At 44.6% G+C, this 24,231-nt stretch overlaps 1 protein-coding gene and 1 pseudogene across 1 annotated transcript; both read right to left on the reverse strand.

Annotated features, from left to right (window-relative positions):
- Window positions 1–31: 31 nt before the first annotated feature.
- Window positions 32–24,190, reverse strand: COG4 (component of oligomeric golgi complex 4). Its single transcript, XM_019710185.3, has 19 exons — window positions 24,020–24,190; window positions 21,951–22,033; window positions 21,161–21,275; window positions 19,519–19,693; window positions 18,430–18,623; window positions 16,230–16,335; window positions 15,565–15,722; window positions 14,782–14,840; window positions 12,756–12,889; window positions 10,957–11,075; window positions 10,236–10,402; window positions 9,283–9,448; window positions 5,426–5,488; window positions 2,900–3,016; window positions 2,186–2,278; window positions 1,506–1,589; window positions 1,210–1,311; window positions 815–943; window positions 32–595 (listed from the first exon to the last, which is right to left on the reverse strand). The coding sequence occupies exons 1-19, from the start codon at window positions 24,188–24,190 to the stop codon at window positions 461–463; spliced, it is 2,370 nt and encodes a 789-aa protein (XP_019565744.3). The 3' UTR covers window positions 32–460.
- Window positions 16,881–18,422, reverse strand: LOC109433721 (small ribosomal subunit protein uS11 pseudogene; annotated as a pseudogene).
- Window positions 24,191–24,231: the final 41 nt, after the last annotated feature.

A 24,231-nucleotide genomic window follows, 5' to 3' on the forward strand; every position in this document is an offset into this window, starting at 1 on the left:
CCCTCCCTGACCTGGAAACAACACACTGACATCTCTCCCAGGAGTAATTTAATCAGGGTGAACATAAACATCACATCCTCTCCTTGGAGTAAACCTAATTCCCTAGGTCCCCAGATGCAGCCAAGTCCTTTAGGGCTGGCCAGGAAGCAGTCTGTTTGCTGCAGTGTCTGGGGACAAGAGCATGACCTCCATGCAGAAGGCTGGCCTGGCTTGACTGCCCCACCTAGTTAGGAGCCCCGGGGACCCATCTTTCTTGGTGGGAAGAGGCTGCTCCCAAAACACCACCCAGCTAGGTCTGAGCGCAGAGAGTGGAGTTAGTTGCGGCCTTGTTTCCTTGCTGCCAATGGTGGAATGGTCTGCGCTGTCAGAACTGCCCCCAAGCCAGACAGCCTTGCTAGGTCCATGGCTGTGGCCACTCAGGGAATGGTGTGTGATGGGCCGGATGGGCTCACCCTGGCAGCTACAGGCGCAGCCTCTTGATGTCCTCACTGCGGAAGTCTACGCGCAGAGCTAGCACCTGGCGTACTTCAACAGGCGTGAGGCGCCACGTCAGCGGGCCAGAGTTGGCGCCCCAGTAGTCTAGGATCTCAGTCACCTGTGGGAAGAGCAGAGACAAGTCAGCAAGGAGGGGGCTATCCTGAGGGATGGCCTTGGGCTCCACCAGGTAGAGCAGCGGTGCCCGGGAAGGAGAAGGTGCCTGCAGGCCTGGGCTGCCGGCGGGGACATGGTTTTGAAGCAGCGGCATGGATCCACATTTTGTCTCTGCCTCTTCCCAGACACCTTTCTCTGGCTAGGCTGAGGGAGCCCCGCATACCCGCTCCAGATTGAGGATCGTAGCCATCTGGGAGAGCCGGGCAAACTTGTCTCGGATGGTCCAGGTGGTCACCGTGGTAAGGTAGGCAATGAGTGACCTCAGCTCCTTGTCAAATTGCAGACCTCCCAGCTGCAGGGAACACAAGCCCAGTTACTGTTCATTGCCCGGCCTCTGGCCAAGCAGAACTGGCCCCCAATTCTCTTCAGTGTTGCGCTGCAAGGCCATGTGCGTTTCAGATGGTACCGAGGCTCCAGTCAGCTCCAAGGCTGCAGAAGCCAGGGCAGGACTGGGCCTGGGGGTAACAGACAGAGGGAATGCAAGCCCTGGGTTGGTGGGACTTGTCTTCCTCCGAGGAGAAACAGCAGAGCTGGGGACCCGTGCTCCCTTCACCTTACCCGGTTGAAGGTGGATTTCAGCACCACTCTCTCCAACTCGACTGCAACAAAGCTGGTCATGAGGCTGGTCAGACTGTCATAGATGACTGGAGATAGGGCGGCCTGCACACAGAGGCTGGACATCAGTGATGGAGTCTTCGCGGGGAAGGGACAGTTACATGAGGCCATTGGGGAGTGTTTCTACAGGCTGGGACTTGGAAGGGCTTTTAGGGATCCCACAAGAGTGTGATGAGCTGCAGGCTGCTGGTTTGGGCAGAGGTGGGTTTCATGAGCTGGTCCCTAGAGCTCCTGCTCACCTTGAACTCCGCCATTTGCTGCTCCAGGTTAAGGATGAACTGTTGTACCCAGGGGTCATTGGCCTCATAGTCGTTGAATTCTTCCTGTTGTTAGGAAGCAAGGTTATTGTTAGGGTCACTGGGGGCTTCTTCAAGAAGTACCACTCACCCCCATCCCACTTCCACCCCTCTAAGAAAACAGGAGAAAAGCTCCTTTTCCCCCTGTAGCTTCTGACTCATCCCCCTTAAAACCAGCTTGGACACCCCGCTGGCAGTGCTTCTGCTACTGCTTCTGCATCACTTTCCACTGGCAAACGGGCCTGGGCTGCTGTAGCACTGGCTCAAACAATATGGTAAAGCTCCTGGCATTTTACTCCCGCTTGCATTTCCTGTTCTACAGGAATAGAATCCTTAAGTTAGGGGGAAAAAAGGCTTAGTCTATGACAGATATGGCAAAAAGAGCCTCAATAAAGGAGGACGCCATCAGGTCAAGGCAAAACTCCCTTTAGATGTTTTTCTGAGCCCTGTGACTGCAGGAACAACCCGTTTCCTGGGAGGAAGCTAGGCTTTGAGAGTGAGGGTAGTGGGCCTGAGAAGTGTGTATGGTCTAGTCTTCAGGTGGCTCCACTGCCTTTCCGCTGGGGGCTGGGGGAACAAGGAGGTGAATCCTGGGCTTGATGGCTGACTGTGGTCAGGCTGACCTCCTCGATGTTGTGGGAGACAGACAGAAAGCTGTTGATCCAAGGCTGCACCTGCGGCTTGACTGCTGTGTTGTTCAGCTCTGTCAGCCCTTCCTGGGAAGGACAAGGCAGAGACGCATCAGACCCAAAAGGCACCCCCCCCAATCCCTTCTCTTTCTCCCACTCCATCCATCCCTCGACTGAGAGGGCATTCTTCCAGCTCTGAGGCGATTTGCTGGCCCTGTCTGAAGTGTAACAGATCATGCTGATAAAAGAAGCCAGGAACAACTGGTTCCTTTCTAGATCTGTGCAGAGTCAGGTCCAGGCCAAAGATAAGGTCTTGAGGTTGGTGTGTAAACTGTCCAAAGAGATTTCTGAGTGCCTGGTACCTGTGGCTAAGGCCAAGTAACAGGGCTGAGTAACCACGTGGTTCCATTTCCTTGGAGCACCTTTCTGAGGGCTCTTGGCACTGTGCGGACCAAGTGGAGATTTTAGAGGACGAGAAGGCCAGCTTGTCAACGTGACAACTGACTGCAAAACCAATGTGACAAGGCCCCCTGCAAAACCAATGGGGCCTTTCGTCTCAAGGAACTTGCACCACTTCAGTGGCTTGCATGCTATGCTACTCCCTCACCCCTCCCTATTTCTTTACACATGGAGCCCAAGATAAATCAATAACAATCTTCTCAGAGCAACACACAGGCACAGGATTCAGCCATTGAACCTGGGGCTTACCTGCAAGAGGTCTCGGAATTTGTTGGACACCGCAGCCAAGTCAGAAAGACAGCTGTCAAACTTGGCCTGGGCTTGCTCCCCTCCAAAGCCTTGGCTGAACAGCTTGGTGCAGTCACTCTAGGGGAGAACACCCAGTTTTCAGGCTTCTGAGCATGGGCCATGGGAGAGTGAGGAGGGCAACATGCAACTAGCCATTTCTCCTACTCTAGCCTTCTCCGGGAGCAGCTACGGCTGACCCTAGGCAAGAGCCCTGGCTAGGTCCCAGAAAACCTGGATTCTGTCCTGGTGGCTAGCCACTTGGCTCCCATTTCCCCTTTGTAATCTGGGGGTACCAGTGTCGGGATGTGAATAAGAAACACAAATGCCAGACATTTTGTCCTACCTTTAGAGTCAGACATTCCTCGGTTCCAATCCTGAGTGACCTTGTCAAGTGATTTAGTTTCTGAACTTTAATTTCCCTGTCTATGAAATGGGAACACAAATCCCTGCTCCCCTGGTAGGTGTGAGAGTTGGGGGAGATGATGAACCAAGTGCTTGGCCCAGTGCCTGGCATGTGGCGGTGCTAAGGAGAGTAGCTATTGTTATAGTTTCTGCTTTTTAAATATTGTGGCCTGGCAGCCCAAGGGAGATTGTCATGATCACAGCTAAGATTTAAGTGCTTACCATGTGCCAGGCCTTGTTTTAAGTATTTTCTTTTTATTAAAGTACCTATCTTCTGAAGTAGGTACTATTATTATCCCCATTGTACAGATGAGGAAACTGGGGCACAAAGAAATTAATAACTTATGTAGAGACTCACAGCAGTAAGTGTGAGCTGGGATTCAAGCTGGGTATTCTGGCTCTAGAGCGCCTGTTCCTAATCCCCACACTACAGCGCAGGTGTAGAGAAAGAGAACTCCACAGGGGGAGCCACTTGAAGCTCACCATGTTTGGGTTGCCTGTTGCCCACATTTCTGGGAGCCTCCTTAGAAAATCGGTGCTGTTCTGGCTACAGCAGGAGTAGCAGTGTGGGCGAGTTGCAAAGGGACTAATCTAGCAGGCAGAGGTCCTCTGTTCCTACAGCAGCTCCAATCTTTACTATCTTTAGTCATTTAACCTCATCTGTAAAATGGACATGACCTGCCTATGTCAGATGGTTGCTGATGGGCTGAGGAAGAACACACGTGAAATGCAAATCTAAAGCGGGTAGGATTTATGGGAATTGTTTTTAGCTCTTTGCTATCCCTCTTTTCTTTCCTTTAGCTAATTCTAGCAGCTCAGTTCTGAATTCCTAACATTTCCCAAAATTTTACTTCAAATTCCAATAGGCTAATGTTAAGAATAGAATTAATGTCAGGAATAGAATTAAAGATGCCATGCCTTAAAAACAATAATGACAGTCACCTTGTTGAATACATACAATGCGACAGACACTATGCTATTGGTATAATACTTTGGGGGTATCACTCTTAGTCTATTCTAAGGCCTTTTGGGGTTAAATTCCTAATCTAATCCAGTTTACAGTACTACTGTCAACTCCTACCTTTACTGCTCTGACACCCCCATCCCCAGGAACCCCGTCAGCTGCTGGGCCCTCTTCCCTGTGTGCTGCTCCCCAGCCCTAAAGCTGACACCACCAGCCTGCATGTTGAGCACTGTGCCTCTGCACCAAAGCAGCCTCCTTGGCATAAGTGCCCACTAGGGAGGCAGGACCCTGGCCGCCTCCTTTCTGAGAGGCAGAGTTTGGGAGTGGGAAAGAGTTGCGCTCCTCATTTTTAAACACTTAAGAAAGTGATCGCTCCATGCTGTTACTAGTAAGTGTTAATACAATGATTAACTACTACTGCATGCCTCTCTCACGTACCAGGTGCTTTATACTATCTTGTTCAATTCTCACAACCGCCCTATGGGGCAGATACCATTCTTCCTGTTTTACAAATGAGGAAACTGAGGTTCAGGGAGGTACAGAACGTGCCTCAGGCCACACAACTGGTCAATGGTCAAGTGGAGATTTGAACGCAGGGATATCTGACTTCCAAGTCCAAACAATTTCAGTATACTATGCAGCCTTCCTCTAAACGTGGTAATAGCAACTGGCTTTGTACAGGCTTTGGTGACCCTATTTCATCTCAATGTCTTACATTTATAGAGGGCTTTATCATTTTTATAGTGCTTTCAACTTTTTTTTTTTTAATTACGCCACCCAACGAAACCCAAAGTAGGGTTCAATAGATGAGAGAACTAAGGCTTTGAGAGTTAAGGGACTTGTCTAAGGTCACATGCTAAGTATGTACTAGACAATCTAATTCGAATTCTGATCTTCCAAGTCGTGGGCTAGAGCTCGTCACTCTGGTCCAGAGATGCCTTGGAGCAGAGATACCGCTTGCTTCACTAGTCAATCCCTTCAAGTACTCTGAAAGAGAGCTAGCTCGACGCCAGGGAATGCCACAGTCCCCACCAGCATGCGTATACAGGGCTCCCTCTCAGACTGAGGCCTGGGGAGGGGGACAGCAGCGGCCGACAACTGAGAGGCAAAATCCTCTGTACCTCCAGCGTCTTCTTCAGAGTAGAGATGTTTTCACTGCAGATTTCCACGTTGTTCAGAGTCACCTGGGAGATGAGGAAAGAAGAATGTGACTTCCTGCTCAGTGCTGTGTACTCTGTCCAGCACCACCTGTCTGACTGTTGCGCTCCTGAGGCTCAGACGAGGGCTAACGCCCACAGCGCTGTCACCAGGCAAGGCGCTCAGGTCTCGGACTGTGCAGAAACAGTGACCCAGGCTTGCCCTTTGTCCTGTGCCTGACACAAGGCAGCAAAGCCAGCCTGGCCTCAGAAGTAGTGACCCAAGGTTTCAGGTCTTTTTGTCCACGTGTAGGCACAAAGTTCTGGGAGAAGTCCTGGGGCTTCAAACCTCCAAGTTCAGGTCAGTCATGCAAAAGCTGACATTCATTAAAGAAGTCCTTCCCCAGAGCCTGCCACCCAGAGGCATTTCTCATCCATTATCTCCCTGCTCTGCCAAATATCCTCGGCAAAACAAGTATTATTAAGCCAGCTGCTCATAGGTGGGAATGAAATTCCTCAGAGGGGGAAGTGCTTCACCAAGGTCAGTCAGGAATGGATTCAGCAAATATTCACCCAGTGCCTGCTACGTGTCAGGCACTGTTCTAGGTACCAGGGAGAAAGCAGTTAACAAAACAGACAAAATTCATCCCCTCATAGAGTTCACATTCCAGAAGAGAGGTCAGATAATAAATATGTATACTATATAATATCAGGTAACGATAAATACCATGAAGAAAAATAAAGCATGATAAAGGGACAGAAACTCAGAAAGTGACAGGCCACAGAACTAGAGCCAGGATTAGAATTCGGGCCTCCCCACTGTAGTAGGCCAAGGGCTCCTTCTCTTATAACTCAATTGACTTTTAAGTGAGGTGCAGAAATAACAATCATAAAAAGCAGTATGTGACTTAAGTGATGGCCATTTAGAGGAATGAAAAAACGTTTTGGTCTGAGGTATTCAAGGAAAGTTCCATGGCAGAGTTGTTAAGTGAGCTGAACTTCAAAGGCTGGAACATAACTCTGACAGGCAATGAGGTTGAGTACATTTTTCCATTCCCCTAGCCTCTCTCTAGCCCACTGTCCTGTTTGATCTTTTCTTAATGGTACGTACGTATTATTTGTTCCTTGCCTGCCTCTCCCACTAGAATGACAATTCCATGAAGGCAGGGATCTAGTCTTTCTTCTTCACCGTTGTGTCTCTTATAGAACACTCTCCAACAGAACTTTCTTCATGATGGCAATATTCTAAATCTGAACTCTAGCTGTGCATGGCTATTGAGCACCTGAAATGTGGCTAGTGCAACTCAGGAACTGGATTTTAAAATTTAAATTTAAATAGCCACTTGTGGCTAGTAGCGACATATTAAGCAGTACAGCTCTAGAACCTAGAACAGTGCCTGATATATAGAAGTTTGTCAATAAATATTTGTTGAATGAGTGAATGAATGTCTTATGGAAAAGAAATCACATAAGCAAATGCAGCGTGGCAGAAAACCCCAAAATGTATCTGGGGATCAGCAGAATCAGTGCAGACAAGTGCAGGGATATACAAGGGGTGGACCTGCAGAGGTGGGTGACGTCAGACTAGGACTTGGGTGCTAAGCTGTCCTGTGGACAATGGGGTGGCACTGAGCTTATTGAAAGCAGGGGAATGCCACATGTACACAGCTGGGATGTGGGAATACTAACCGAGAGGCTGGGCGGGGGAGGGGGGGGGGAGGAACTGGAGTTTGAAAGGATCACACGGCCTCCGAACTGGTGTGCTGATGGCATGACCAGGAGGCAGGGGTGAGGTAAGGAGGAACCACTTTTCAAGAGATGAGTCAGGAGCTTCAGGATTTCAGGGTAAAAGAAGAATCCCAGAACCCCAGGTACTGAGCTTAGGATGTCCCTCTTGCCTTCCCAAGAATGCTTCTCTCATCGGTGTCCTATGGCCAATACTAAAAGGTCATGCTACTGACAGTGCTAAGGCCGCTTCCACTGTGGATGGATGACGTAACGCCTTTCATTAGCATGCCACAGCATCACAAGCTTCCAGGGAAAAAACTACACTATCATGATAGCTCAAGAATGAAGACCACGACATAAATGTTTCCAGGCATTTAAGGGCACCAAGAATTATCTGTCATGAGGGGAAAATGCATTTGGGTTCAAATGGCATTGATTTCAAAGTTTCCTTGTATTGACAGCCTTGTAAGCAAGGACTCACTGGGCTTATCCCAGCTCCTGGTCAGTGATAGGCCGGCACCTGTGGGGAATTCACCTTGACAGACCAACGAATGTAGGTAACATAGGAAATAGGCCCTATGATGGGAGCAATAACATTATAAGTACTTGGCATCAGAAAAACTAGAAACCTGTCACCAAGCATTTAGTGTTACCTTTCTTATTGGCCTTATCTTCTGGGCCCTCACACAATGAAACTGCCTGAATGGGAGCGGCAAATGCACGAATGCACAGTGGTCAGCCTAATGGGGACTTGTGGAGCCAAATGGTGGAACACAGGACTAGAGTATGGGTCAGAGTCAGAAGGCCTCAACAAACCACCAGGAAAAGATGTCTAGCTTTGCTGTGGTAGGTAGTAACGAGGAGTTGTTTCTGAGCAGAGAAATGAAAGCATGAAATAAGTTCTGCACAAAATAAAATGGAATGTAAACAAAATGAAAAATTTAGGTCAGTCTATGCTCATGGTTGCCGGACATTCTAGCAAAGTTCTCCAAAGGCTCCATACTCAGAGGCAACAGTTACCGGGAGCTGATCCTGTTTTGGCAACAACCATGACATCCCAGATCAACAGAAACCATGCCCAGGGAAAATACTTCCTATGACAAGAAGAGCGCAGGGCTGCCTAATAGCCTCCATGCCAGATCTGTCTGAGGACTAGTTACTGCACCGGGACAAGGTAGATATTAGCGTGTTTAGGCTTCTGTCTCAGAAAGTGACAGATCTGCGCTCTTTGGGAGTTAAGAATCTGAAAAGCGAAGGGCACCGCTTCCAGAAAAAAATACATGTACATATTTTTTGCACCCAACGCCAGAGTGTTCAGAGACCCCATCTGTGGCCTGTTGAGAGCTCTGTTGCTGGATGTTTCCTGCAGCCTCTGATCCTCAGGAGCCAAGACTGAGTCTGGTCGATGTAAGTGTGGAACTGAATGACCTCTGACAGTGCTGTTCCCACTCATGCCGACAGCAAGTGCCAGAGGCCTGACTGCGAGCTCAGGACTCACCAGTGTCCTTTTTGGCTCATCACAAACTGCCCATTACCTTGTATAAATCCTTTCATCCTTCCGTACTTCTCCTTTGCCAGTTGTCACACAACTGGGGAGACTCACTGCTTCATCACATCTGTCATTCTGGGTAGCTAAGGGCTTTGATAAGGTAACCTTTCTGAGGACGTGGAAACCCTAAGAAGTGTGCTAGAAAAGCAGTCCTGGCAGGTTGAAAGGATCAGCACCCACCCTGCTGGGGGACTGTCCTCAGAGGAGCAGTCTGCGGATATTCCAGTTGGTTCCGTGGCAGATGCAAGCCAAGGCTGATCCTCAATGGAGCTCCTGAGCAGCTGGGTCGTGCTCTTGGGAATAAGTACTGGGGGGAAATGAGACGCCCAGACTGCCAGGCAGGGAACAGTGCATGTCCTGGCCCAGGCTCCTCAGAAGTAGGTCCCTGGGGAAGCAATGGTCTCAGAACCACCGAGGAGGAGATTTCCTCAAAGGAGTTTTCCTTCTACATAGACACTGGAGAAAAAGTCTCCAGTTTACGGCTGATTATATACTGTGGCTTAGAGATCATAATTTAACCCCTCAAGATAAACCCACCCAGCTCCCAGCTGGTGGGGCTACGTACCAGGAAGGACAGCTTGGCCTCGTCAGTGCTCTCAATGCCTTTTGTGTCAAATTTGCCCTGCTGAAGGCTGCTGTGCATGATGTTCACGGCACTTGTCACTCCCCGCTGGATGTCCTGAAAGGTGGTGGCTGGGAAGCCCATCCGCAGCTTGTTACACAGAACATCCCTGGGGGGCAGAACGGCATACAGGGATTGATGGGGACTCAGTGCTCAACCTGACGTCAGGACAGCGGGACCAGGGGGCCCACTACCCTGCCCCGCAGCACTTTTGGGGGAATCACCAATCCTTGAGACCACTGGAGGAGACCTTGGGCAGCTAGGCCCCTCAAGGGTACTGCTGTGACAAGAACACACAGAGGAGACTGGCTAGTTCTCTACCTCCTCTGATGCTTTCAGTTATCACCACTGAACTCCAACAAACAGCAGTGCTGCTTAGTGAAAGGCAGCGCTGTGTAAGAGTTGAGAGAATGGGTTTTGAGATGTCAGTTTGGGACTCTATTCCATACCCACCACTTACGAGGTGTGGGATCTTTGACAAGGGATGGAATTTCCTCATCCACAAACCAGAGCTAATATTTCCTACATCACAGGGTTGTTACTAGGACTGAGTAAGAGCAGGAGATCAGCATAGTGCCTGGCCTGTAGCGATGGTAACTATGATTGTTAGTATTACAACTACTGCCTTCATCTCAACTGGTTGTTCTCTTTCCTACGTCTGAGGGCCAATGATCCCTCTAATCCAGTCCAGATAATAGAGACTTGGCCCATAAGATACCTGGCTGTGGTACATATAGCTGCCTGGAGCCAAGGATGTTGTGCTATGGATAAGAGCTTATATCCTGTATAGAACTGAACCTTCTATCATAGGACAAAAAGAAACAAACGGGCCTCAGGAATCAATCACAATTAGGACCTTTCTGCCTCCTAAAAAGGAGAAAGGGAGACAACCATACCTGAAGTCAGACTCCAGCTCTGTGGTGGCGAGGTTGATCATGGCACAGAGACAGTCAATGCTGGAGCTGGACAGAGCCCGCCCAATGCACTTCTTAACAATGTAGAAGACATCATCCACCATGCTGGATGTCAACTGGCCCTTCTCACAGGTGTCCATAGCCACCGCCTACCCAAAAGGCAAAGCACCCAGTGAGGGCCCCAGTTCTGCATATTCGAGATGGTTCTGGAACAAGCCCTGCCTCTGCTTCCTTTTCTATACCTTGTCCATATTTTTCCCCACATGGCTTATTTTGGTCACAGCTTGGTATGGATCCTCCTTGTTCAAATAGCTCACTTTCCTACCAATCACTATATTAGAAAAGTAAGTATAGGGGGTCTTTGCCGTGAGGACAACTGTTACCTGGGATGTAAGACATCAGGAGAGGAACTTCTTCCCCAAGACTCCTCACCCACATACCTCCAAGAGGCAGGGAACAAGCAAGGCTCCCTGAGGAGCTGAGGTGTTCTTTTTTGATCCTTGGGAAAGAAGTCCCAGCTATGTCTATAAAGAGCCTGACAACTCCAAAGCGTAGCAACTAACCATACAAAGTGGTGCCACTCAGTCTGCATGCAAGGGTATTCGCAAAGCAGGACCAAGAAACACGACATGTCTCGGCCATTTGCTTCAGCCTGTTTCTTGGACAGGAAGCCCATTTCCAAGGGAAGCATGCTTTGTCCTACCTTATTGACAGTCTCCCTCATGAAATACTCCTCCATGGTAATGTACAAGCCAATCAGCTCCTGCATGGTGCAGCTCAATAGGCAGTTATTGAGGAGTTTGTCGAGACACTTCTGGTGCTCTAGGGGACAGCCAAGAAAGAAGACTCACTTTTCTGCCTCAAGGGAAACAGATCAACCTGTTTCATTTTTTCAGGGTTCTTTCTAGTGTTTATTTCAAATCTGTGCATAATTTACATGGTTATAATCACAGTATAGACACAATTTTGTATCGTGCTTTAAAAAATTATATCATAACTATTTCCAGTGTTTCCATATAGCCTCTTTTTTCTTCTTTTTAGCTCATTTCTTTTTAATGTCTGTATGACATTTTATCTGGCAGGCAGTCTATATTTTTTAAAACTACTCTCCTATTTTTATACACCTGGGTTCTTTCCAAATGTTTTGCCATTATTAGAGCTAACTGGAGATCACAGTAATTGGAGATTATAGTACAAATAACTTTTTACTTCTTTCCCATTATTTCCTTAGAATTAATTAGTAAGACTCAAAAGATGTAAGTTTCCAGAGCAAAGATTGAAATGTATTAGGTATAATACATTTCATTCTCTAAATCAGTGCTGTCCAACAGAATTTTCTGTGATGATGGAAGTGTTTTATATTTGTGTTGTCTAACATGTGTTGTCTAACAGCTACTACTGAGCAATTAAAATGTGGCTAATGTGAATGAGGAACTGAATTTTTAATTTTATTTAATTAAATTTTAATTACATTTAAATAGTTACATGTGGCTGGTGGCTACTGTATTGGACAGTAACAGTTATTAATAGCAACGAGCGTCAAACTCCAAATAAACATACATCCTCCTTTAAATACCAACTCAAAGCAATGCCATCTGGGCCCTATAACCAATTCCCCTGCCATGTATTATTGGCACAAGCCATGCAGAATGACACTGATGCCGGATTGGTCTTAAGTCTCCAGTTCAGAGAATTCTGCAATACTTGCTCAGCAGGAATTAAATGGTCCCCTTAAAAACTTGGAGAGTAAGTCTGTAAATGAAATAGGACTGTGGTACTTATTCCAATGTATTTATCCCTTCAAAAATTGTGACTGAAAGAACTTGGAGACTGAGAGAGGGGGTGAAAGACTTTCTTTACACTATATACTTTCTGTATACTGTTTCTTTATACTGTATATTCTTTTCTCACTATATTGAAGTGTAATTTATGGACCATAAAATTAACCCATTGTATGTATACAATTCGATTTCTTTAGTAACTTTATAGTTTTGCAATAATTGCTACAATTGAGCTTAGAATATTCCCATCACTCTGAAAAGTTCCCTGGAAGTTATGTATATTTTCTCTCTCTCTCCCTCCCTTCCTTTCCCTCTCTCTCTCATTCCCTCTCTATCTTTCCATCCATCCATCCATCCATCCATCCATCCATCCATCCATCCATCCATCCATCATGTGCACATATAACTTACTTAAACACCAGTCCCTAATCTACAGGTGGTAAGGAAGCATGGTATGCCAAAAAGAGCAGAGGAAAACAATTTAATCATTTTAGGCATTAGCCTTCCTTGTCTGTAAAATGATTAGATGGCCTCAAAGCCTCCGTCCAATCCTCAAATTCGGTTAAGTCTAGATTTCCCCCTGGGAGTCAATTTGACCATAGACCCCCAGATGCTAATAAGCCCCCGTTATTTCCTTATTAAGAGTTCTGTGGCTTTACTATGAACTAACAGTGCCAACTACAGCCCAGCCCTGCTAGACAATATGGGAAACTCCTTTTACCTTGCTTTACTTCTTCTGAGGCCATAGAGTCCCCCACCTCAAAATCAGAGCTGATCCTCTTCCTGAGGAAGCGTAAGTACAACTCACTGCGGGCATTCATCAGGGTGACCTCAGTCAAGATGGGGTCCAGTTCCCTGAGACACATGGAGCAGAAGAAATAAGCAGGAGGACAATGGATTCCCTCAGATGTAAGAGGTACAATCCCAAACTCCCCCTCTCCACTGGATCCGGAAGGTCTCTCTCAGATGGTCACCCTGGTTCTGCTGACCCAATTGTAATCAGAGACAGCAGTCAACCAAATACTTCATTTACATGTTTCACCCGAATCATTCACCTCCTACAATCCTGCCAGGGCTAAATAAGAGATTGGGAGGTGTGTTTTTGTTAGCAGTTTGAGTAAAAATTATTGATGCTTTATGTGAAAGAAAACACACCTCCCCAACCTCTTATTTAGCTGTGGTGGGATTTTTGGGATACACCATTAAACTGTCCTACACCCATTCATCTATCCAGATGAATAGCCAAAACAATCTTTAAAAAAAACAAGTTGGAGGACTCATAGTTTCCAATTTTAAAACTTACCACAGCAATCAAAACAGTGTGTACTGGTATAAAGATAGACCTATCGATTAATTGAGAGTCCAGAAATCTTCACACTTATGGTCAACTGATTTCTGTGAAGAGTACTAAGACAACTGAATAGGCAAAGAACAGTCTTTTCAACAAATTGTGCTAGGATAACTGATATCCACATTAAAAAAGTGAAGTTGAACCCCTATTTCAGTTTATATACACAAATTAACTAATTTTCCACAGTGAAGTCCAAGAGATCTTTTCAAAACATAAATCTGGTCATATCATAATCAAGATTTCCATAGCTTTTAGGATATAAGACCCGACAGGGCCTGACTGTAACAACCTGTTCAGACTCATATCAGGCTCTCCCCAACTCTTTGCACTTCAACCACGCTGGCCTTTTCTCTGTTGTTCAAACAGGGCCTTTGCACCTGCTTTTCCCACTCTACCTGGAACACCCTTCACCTGTTCTTACTCTTAAGGTCTCAAATCTATGGTCATTTCCTCAGAAATTTTTCCTTGAACTTCATTAGCTTATGCTATATCCCTCTATTACATGTTCTTCTGTACCCTACATTCTGCATATCATAGTGGTTAACAGCATGAACTCTAGAGTCAGTCTGCTTGGATTCTTTTCTTGGCTCTGCCGCTTTCTAGCTGTGTGACCTTGGGCAAGTCACCTAATCTGTCTAGGCTTCAGTTTCCTCATCTGTAAAAAATGTTTATGGATTAAATCAGTGATCCTCCACTGAGGGTGATTTTACCCTCCAGGGAACATTTGGCAATGTCTGGAGACGTTTTTGGTTGTCACAACTGGAGGGTGTTACCAGCACCTAGTGGGTAGAGGCCGGGATGCTGCTAAACATCCTACAGTGCACAGGATGTCCTCCATAACAAAGCATTATCCAGCCAAAATGCCAATAGTACAGAGGCCCAAAAATCCTGGATGAAATGATTTAATATTTGTTAAGTGCTTAGAACAATGTCTGGCATATAGTAAATCCTATGTATGTGTTAGATATTATCATCTATTTTATAGACCAGAGATGTCACAAAGAATTAGGTCTGTTCTGCTCACTTTGCTTGCTGCTACATTCCCAGCGCCAGGGACCAGTGCCTGACATGCAATATGTACTCAGTAAAAATTTGCTGATTGAATGAATACATTTTTATAACGTTTGGGTTTTCTTTTAACAAGCACATATTATTTTTACTAGAAAAAGTAAAAGCTTAAAATTTTGGGATTTCACCTTTGGGAGACGGAGAGGAGGAAAGTCACTTTGGCAGCTTTAAAAGTATTGGTAATCATTCTTTACAAACCACATTCCATTAGAAAAAAACAAGAGTTATAGATAAAAATGTTTTAAAAACATAGACCACATTGTAACAAATATTAGAATGATATGTATTGCCAATTCAAACTACTAAGGGCTGAAGAAAAGAGGATTACCTTGGTTCTATTTTTTCTGTTGCAGAATTTCTCATCAAGTTGTTCTGGACGTGCCGGAACTGCAATACACCACAGAAGTGAGAATGCTCGTCCCCACCCTCTTTCTATCTGTCTCTTGCTGGACACTCCACATTTCTGGCACACGTGAATGTTTAGGTTTAGTTTGCTTAACAGGCAAGCCAAAAGTAGGTTTTCAGGATGATGAGCCAGACTCACTTTTGCTTTATATGCTAAGGCTCACCTCTATTATTGGGAGGGGAAACAACCAAAAAGGGTTGCTCATGGTCTTCCAAGGGACTCCTGTGTAGTCCCCTAGTTACTGTAGGGTTACTTCTATTTCTAAGTCCTGTTCTTACTTTCTCTACTCAAAAGAATGGAGAAATAAAGTTCTAAAAAAGCAAACATTACCTTTAGCACTTAAGGAACTAAGAAATGTGAAACATATAACTCAACACTTAACAGGATCTTCACAAATAAAATGCTCACTATATCACCAGAAGGCACAGGCGCACATCCTGTGATAGAGCACTAGTTGAACATTTCTGTCGTGCTCCTTTCCGGAAGCCCTGGCCAGTTCCTTCTCAATCTTGCACTGAGACCATCATCATCCTGACAACACCTCAAGTCCAAAGTAAGCTGACGATGGGCCAAGATGCAGGCCAGTCTGCAGCTGGCATTTATTTTTCTCCTGTCTTCAGCTTTTTTCTTTTTCTTTCCCCGGTTTATTCTTCAGTGTCCCTGGCTAATGCTGCTCCCAAACTACTTGTAGCTTCCTCTGCTCACCTGCTGGTGGTAGTTCCTCTGCTTGATGAACTTGTCTACTATTTTCTCCACCTGTCTGTCACATTCCACCTGCAGATATTTTATGAGGGTATAAAGTCTCCCTAGACCATAATAGGTCTCCACTATTGGCTGGTGGGTTTCCACAATGCGGGCTATACCTAGAAGGGAGAAAATGAGAGGGTTGGATTCCAAATATTCTTCCCACAAAATAAATTCCTTTCTTCCAGCCAGGACTGACCCAAGGCCTAACTCAACCCTTTTTTATTGTTTCACCTCTCAAAACGAGTACAAATGGTTCTTGTCAGTGCTGGAAGTTGCTAAGCAAATTTGTCTGTTAAATATGCACAGTGTTTGATATACTGGCATTTCATAAGTTATATTGATAATTTCTAGAGGAGCATCTTTAAAAATCAGCATCATTGTCTTCCAGCAATTTATTTTAGGGTTAAATTTACTCTTAAGAGTTTGGTCTTAAGGGTTAGGGAGGATCAAACAAATCTTTGCTAATCAGATACTGAATTGAGAAGTTAATTCTCCAAAACATCAGTATACAGTAAACTAGAGGATTAAAGGCACCAGACTAGCGGAGAGAGAAGACAAACTAGGATGCAGGTGTTAGGTAGGATAACGCCTCCAGTCTCCCTAGAGTGGAGAAAGAGGCTTGCCTTCAAACAGGAGAGTGAGTGTATCTGCAAAGATGACTGCAGCTCTTCGATCACTCATGTCTGTCTCTAGTACCAATAGCAGATTCTCCTCAGCTTTACTGGCCACCTAAAAAAAGAAAAAAAGAGAAAATCCAGATACATTTCTCAGATCAAAGGCCAGCCTCAGTTTTCCAGAAAGATTTCCCATTGGCTTTCTTTTTCCCATGTTTGCCTTGATGTTTGAAAGCCTAGGCAGCACAGAGGACTCTCCCCTGGGGGCTCTGGGTTGTGTGAGCTGCAGGCAGGACAAGGAACTTGAACGCAGTGGAAGCTCTTGTTCTATTTAGAGTTATAAATAATGTTTTTCTTTTCTGTGAAAATATGTACTGCCATTAGCCCAGGGAGAATCCCCAATTTCAATAACCGTCTCAAAGTGTAATTCAAAGGGGGAGCATTAGTGGTGTCTTATTGAGAAGGACAAGGAATCTGGGCACCGCTGAAGGGACTTTCAAGGGATTAAAAGTAGAAGCCATTTCAAGGTCCCAGAAGACAAAGCACTGATTAAAAAAAAGTACCATAAAACAGTTGAATATTATTTTAAATTTAATTTTTTAGACAAAGTCTCAAACGTTCCAAAGGAACAAAGGAGTGGTGAAAAGCGGTTCTTATCTCTCTTTATCTCCTAATCCCCCTCTTCAGAGTGATCACTGTTAACCCTTCTAAAAATATCCTGTGCCTGTACAAGCATACATGTGTGCTGCCATGTCTCTCAAACAGGAACGGTAGCATACTGTTGTTTAACTTAAACCACGTTTGAGATTGAAATATGTCAGCACACATGAAACTCTCATTTTTCTTAATGGCAGAATAGTGTTCCATTATAGAGAATTTGTGGGATGGGGGGGCAGGATGCACTCTGACATATAGTTAAAAAAACAACAACTTTCTGCACACATGCCTGCTGGGATTTGCTTCTCTTCATTTGAGGTAGGGGAAGAGGGCTGAGACTTTAACTGGAGCCTGTTTCTTTTTCAAGATTTAACCTTAAGTGATCTTGTCTGCTTCTTCTCATTGTAGCTTATTTTGAGACTCAAACCTGGTTATGAAGCCCTTTTTTGTTTTTTTAAGTGCACACAAAGGCAATTTATTAACAGAAAGCAATAATTTGAAGAGTCCTGTTCAGAGATGGCAATCCCCCTTCCTGCGGGTGCTGTGGGAGGGGATGGGGGGGGGGTGACATCCTCAATCCATCTGATCTTCATTCCCGAGTGGGCAAGGGCTCTAAGAGCTGACTGGACCCCTGGTCCCGGGGTCTTGGTCCTATTTCCTCCTGTGGCCTGGAGTTTGATGTGGAGGGCAGTGATGCCCAGTTCCTTGCACCTCTGGACCACATCCTCGGCAGTCAACATGGCAGTATATGGAGAGGACTCATCTCAGTCATCCTTTACCTCCATCCTACTAGTTACATGGCAGGTGGTTTCCTTGCCAGAACCATCGGTGACATGGACAAAAGTGTCACTGAAGGATGCAAAGATGTGGCAGACACCAAATATACTTTCTCCTTCAGCCACCTGAGGTCCGAGGCTGATAACCTGTTCTTCCTTCTTTTCCTTTTCCTTGCAAGGTGCCATTTCCCCACTTCACAGGCTCCTGCCTGGTTGAAGACAGCTACCTCCCAAGACAAGGTGAAAACCTGCATCTTGGGTCAGCCGCTGTGTTCTTCTCGCCCAGGACCTGGTTCAGCTTCCACGGAAAGACCCCAGTCCCATAACCCCGGCCCCACTGGGCCCCTCTGCTGCAGGATGCCATCTGATTGTCCCCCCTAGGACCGCTACCTACCTGGTGATAAAGTCTTAGAACTACTCACCAACGACTTTGAAAGCTCTTAAAAGAAGCCAGTTCCTGACTGACAGTTTGAACAGGGTAAGTCAACTTGTCAGAGAATTTACATTTTAGTTTTTCCTATACTTTCACTTGGTCTGTTGAAAATAAACGTGCACCAGCACATGTCTAGGCCAAGCCTGGTACACAGTAGACTGGCAATAAATAGATAAATGATGACTGAATGCATGTATTCAGTCCTGCCAGGCTATAGCAAGAACAGGAAAGGGGAGTCAAATCCAGAGGTGAGAAAGTATTCAAAGACATTGCATCTATTCAATGCTCTAACCTGCAGGCAGAAAACCACACCATTATCTTGCCAAGCAATCAGGGGCCATACCTGCTTGCACAGGTATTCTGAGAATTTGCTTAATCCCTCCTCATGCAAACCCAGCAGTGGGAAGATCTTGAAGAAACGCTCTACTTGGGGCAGATCCTCTTCCTTAGTGGCCACAGCAAACTTCTCGGTTACAATGGCTTTGAGACGCTGTTCAGCTTCCTGCAGCAATTTCAGGTTGGCATCAATCATGCTCCCTGTGCAAAGGGGAAAAAGTGAAAATTAATGTCAGATTTATGCCACTTAGTCCGTGTACCACTTTTATTTCATAAGATATGTATTAAGCATTTACTGTGTGCAAGATACTGTACTAGCAATATGGATGATTAAAAGATCCATCAGCTGTGATCACTACTGTCACAGAAGTTATAATCAAGGGAAAGAGATAAGCTCTGTGCACAAATAACTATAATAAAATTCAGTGTATAAGTGTCATAATAAAAGTGCCCACAAGTCTCATTTGTGGTTGAAGTAATCAGAAAAGACTTCCTAGAGAATATGACATCCCAGCTCTCAAAGATGGGCAGGATTCTGATACTTGAATAGGAAGAACATACATTCCAGGCAAAGGGGATGAAATGAACAAAGGGATAGAAACCGAAAGATAAAAAGAGTTATTTGCAGAGTATTTTAAATAGTAGCACAGTTACATGCTGTGCAGGAGATCAGCGCCCCAACCCCCATGTTGTTTAAGGGTCAACTGTATATCCCCTGGCATATAGATGAACTAATTTGCACAATGAATAATGCATCAGTGAATAGCATGAAATAAGGCTAGAAAGAAATAAGGCTAGAAAGGGTGAGTTGAGATCATGGAAGGCCCAGAATACCAGGCTAAGAATTTAAGTTTTGAAGTAGGCAATATAGTCAGGTGGAAAGAACCCACTGGCCAGAGAACAGCAAATCTAGATTGTTTCCTTTTCTATAAAATGGAAATAACAACACTGGCCCAGGATGCTCTAGGACCTATATAGGATCTATTGTCAGACAAGGATAGTCCTAATAACAGATCCCTTTTCCTGGTTGAGTGTGCCTAGTTCAGATTATAGATGCTTGTAACTAAACTAGAAATCAACAGTTTGGGATGTCGACCTTCTTTGCCCTGTCGGCTGAGCTCAATGACTGACTTGTCCAGGCACAAGTAGCGATGAATGTGGGCTGCGGCCTGCTCATAATCTTCATTCCTCAAGGCTGTCTGAACTCCATCCATACAGAACTTCAGGTCCAAGATGTCGTCGGCTCTCTGAATGGCTTGATAGAGGCGGTTCTGCAAAAACACTTGGTGCTCAGAAAGCATGTCCTATTCTTTCACAAACATCTCTCCAGAAGGTAGGGAGATTCAGGGACTGAATCTGGTTAACCATAGGGCCTTTTCAGCTCTCACTAGTGAACTCAAAAACAGCACCACTACCACTCACAAAACTGTTTTGATGATGATAAATACCTCTGACAAGTAGGTATCAAGCAATTTTATTTATGTGACCAGGTCATTCATTTTCATGGAAGCAAGAACAAGGATAATCCATCTTTGTATTTGGCTTATATCGTAAAATTTATAACAGCATCAGAATGTATTTGACATTTTAGAAGTGTGACATTGTAAACCAAGTTATAAAGTAATTGAAATATGTGGAAAGTATTTTTCTTTTAAAATAAGCAAGAACATTTAAAAAATCCTTTAATATGTGCATTGGTGGCTGTGTAGCTTAGTGTTTTGTGGATAAGTTATTTTGCAGAATTTGAACAAATAGATTGGGAAAAGTTATGATTTTTCACAGGACAAACCAAGGTTGGGACTGACTTGTTCAAGAGCCTAGACTCTGTGCTACTTTGCTCAGTACAGTTGCCACTAGCCACCTATGGCTACTGAGAACTTGAAATGTGGCTTGTCCAAATTAAGTTGTTTATGTATAAAACACAATCTGGATTTTAAAGGTTTAGTACAAAAACAAAGAAGATAAAATATCTCACTACCATTTTATAGCAATTACATGTTTAAATTGTATCTTGGATATAATGAGTTCAACAGCATATTTCAAAAATTATTTTCACCTTACTTTTAAAAAATGGCTACCAAAAAATTTCAAATTACATATGTGGTTGGTTGGTATTAAATGTCTTCTTTTCCAATCTGACTGATTTTTATTTCATTTTCTTTCCTAATTGCCCTGGTTAGAATCTCGAGTACAATGTTGAAGTGGCAAGAGCTGACATCTTTGTTTTGGTCTGATCTCAGGGGAAAGCAACCAGTCTTTTCACCAATAAATATGTTAGCTATGGGTTTTTCATAGATGCCCTTTATCAATTTGAGGAAGTTCCTTTTTATTCCAAGTTTGTTGAGTGTCTTTATAAAGGGTGTTAAATTTTGTCAAATATTTTTCTTGAGTCTATGAGATAATCATGTGGTTTTTGTCCTTTATTCTACTGATATGGTTTATCATAGTAATTTATTTTTCAGATGTGAAACCAATCTTGCATTCCTGGGATAAATCCCATTTACTCATAGTATAGTCTTTTTATATGTTGCTGGATTCAGTTTGCTAGTGTTGTTGAAAACTTTTATGTCTATATTCATAAGAGCTCTTGGCCTAGAGTTTTCTTTTCTTGTGATATATTTGTCTAGTTTTGGAATCTTGCGTTAGATTTCTATTAGATGGTGCTACTCTAATTTCTAATATGGTGGCTTTTCTACTGCCCTCTAGTGACTCAAACATCAACAGCATAATGGGATTACCTTGGCTAGGTCAAGCTGACGGACTTTACTGGACACATTCTCAGCTAGGTTGCAGGTAAAGGTGATCATTCCAGCTAGCTGCTTTGCATCTCCTTCAATCAACTGCAAGTTGGGACTAAAGATACACATTGTCAGCACACATATATCCATTGGGGTAGGAGTAAGAGATGGAAAAGTTTTTTTTGCAGATGGAGACTATGTCTTTTAATTCTTTTGTATCTCCCCACAATTCTTAGCTTGGGTCACCCTATTAACAGTTTTTTTTCAAGAGTGTTTTACTGTAAACGCAGGCCTATATTTAATAAAAAGTAATTTCTATAACTACTAAAGATACCCCTAAATAGGTACTGTCAAAGAATTAGAGAACAGATTCTTTCAATTGCTAAGTGAGCATAAAATGTACTCATAGATAATCTGAGAGAATGATGAGATGAAAGAGCAATTTTTATGACTAGCAAATACACAAAATCTATAAAAACAGTAGTTCTCAAACTTGAGCCATGCACCCGAACTACTTGGCATGTTATTAAAATACAGATTCCTGAACTCCCATTCCGTTTCTGATTCAGCAGGTTTGGGGTGGGGCCCTAGAATTTGCATTTCCAACAAGTTTCAAAGTGGTCCAGAACACTCCGAAAACCACTTAACTATACCTTACCATGAGGTAACGCACCGTTACCTTGTTTCAAACTCAACTGGCATTTTATCACAGTAAGTTAGGGAAAATAGTAACTTATCCAGTGGATGCTGTTGGAATTTACAATAGCTTTGCTGAGATGAACAGACTCACCCCATTCGGTGGAGACTGACCATTTTACTTTCAATAGTGTTTTGCTGTTCCAAAAGAGCATCCAACTCTCTTTCCACCACTTTCTGAAACAGAGAAACATCCTATCATCAGAATGGTCAGAAGAGTTATCTAACCCAACCACTTGGCTGAGGGGTGAATCCCATTTCAAATGTCTTCTTTCCTTCCACTAAGACATTAACAAACAATACTTAATTTTTGCACTTATCACATTGCATGATTGTTTCCTTATGTATAGCTTCATCTAGCAGATGAACACCACAAAGAGAAGAAATAAACCTTTACTCAATATCATTAGCACAATGCCTAATACAGAAATGCACTTAAAATATAATGGCTAAACAAATGAAATTTCCAAAGTGGCAGTTATAAAAAGTCTCTTTATAGTGTATCTATCTCAATGGAGCCACTTACTGCATTACCTCAATTAATGTAAATTTCTTATGCTTGAGTTTCTTCATCTGTAAAATAGGGATAGTAATACATACCCTATAAGGACTGTTGTGTGAGTCAAACAAGACAACAAACATCAAGTGCTTAACATAGTGGGTGGCTTATAGTTCAAATAACAGTCATTAATAGTAGCTATACATTTATCTTAAAATAGTCCAGAAGGATCCAGAGGAAAACTTCACCTTGATAGTCGTCAGATGCAAATACAGAACTAATATTGTTCTGTCTGTAAGATCGACTTAATTTTCCCCCGAGTATCAACTGACTCACTGAATGCAAGCTTAGGTATGTTAAGTCAAGAGTACTGAATTTCAGGGGCCAGCGTGGTGACTCAGGCAGTCGGAACTCCATGCTCCTAACTCCAAAGGCTGCCGGTTCGATTCCCACATGGGCCAGTGGGCTCTCAACCACAAGGTTGCCGGTTCAAGTCCTCGGGGGCTTTGCCCCCTGCAACTAAGATTGAACATGGCACCTGAGCTGAGCTGCCACTGAGCTCCTGGACGGCTCAGTTGGTTGGAGCGCGTCCTCTCAACCACAAGGTTGCCGGTTTGACTCCCGCAAGGGATGGTGGGCTGTCCCCCCCCCCCCCCCGCATCTAGCAACGGCAACTGGACCTGGAGCTGGGCTGCGCCCTCCACAACTAAGATTGAAACAACAACTTGACTTGGAAAAAAAGAAAAAAGAGTACTGAATTTCATAAAGCACATCTTACTGAAAAACGTATCAGAAATTGCTAGAGCTGGTTAAAGTTAATATTTGAAAACATTCAACGATGTCAATGATTTCCCCTTCTCCAGGCTGAAACTGTCTTCTGTGCTCAACCTTATTTAAATACTTGGTTTTAGGGAAGAGATACTAAACTTTTAGCTCAGGGCTTAGATTTCTTTCTTCTGACCGGCAAGGAACCCAACTGACATTCAAAATGTATTAACAGCATCAGATTGCCACGTAAAAGTGAAGGAGGCAGAAAGGAGACAAAATGTTATGAGCTGAAAGGAATCCTTCCGAGAATCTAGTCCACACTCCTCATCTGACACAATGTCAGGGGTACTAAAGATGACGTTACCCGCCCAAGATTAGACAGTTGTGCCTGTGTCTTTACACCTCAAGCTTCTACAAAGCTCTGCATTTAACCGAAACACTAAAACTACACCCCCAAATCATTCCCTGCAAGAGGAAGTGATAAACGCTTCACCTTTCTTTGCAGACTGCCCGCTTACATGAGATAACGGGGTGAAAGCGTTTCATAACTTTTAAACTGCTAAGCCAATGCAAGAGAGCCTTTGTACTTGTTTTGAGAACCAAGCGAGTTGGCCTATACTCTCAATCCAACTTGACTCTCGCGGAGACACAAGAGCCAAGGAAGTCAAAAGGGGGTGGGGCTGATCGCCCACATAAGACGGAAAACTTGGGGGCATCAGTTTGAGTGAAGAGAGATGACAAGTCCGAAGAGATACACTTAACCACACTCCTCAAATGGATGCTTTTTTGTTTCTCTTGGCAAGGACAGGGCTTCCCACAGCCCGGATTTCCCGACTGACAGCTCCTACGCCCACTGCCCGTGGATGCTCCTGGAAAAAGAGGTTCAGCCATCCCACCTCCTCGCCGCAGAGCCGTTCGTACACAGCCTCCAGCTCCTGCAGCTCCGTCAGGGAGCGAATGAGTTCGGTGGAGATTTCGGAGCAGCGGCCTCCGGTTACCCCACCCGGCGGCGGAGGAACGCCTAACAGCTTCAGAGGGGACTGGAGGTCCGCCATCTTGGTTCCCATTCCGTGCTTCCGGCCCCGCAACGCCCCCACATCGTTGGCAC

Source organism: Rhinolophus sinicus, chromosome 8 (assembly GCF_057876585.1).
Source record: "Rhinolophus sinicus isolate RSI-liver-muscle chromosome 8, RSI-T2T, whole genome shotgun sequence".
Classification (NCBI taxonomy): Eukaryota; Metazoa; Chordata; class Mammalia; order Chiroptera; family Rhinolophidae; genus Rhinolophus; species Rhinolophus sinicus.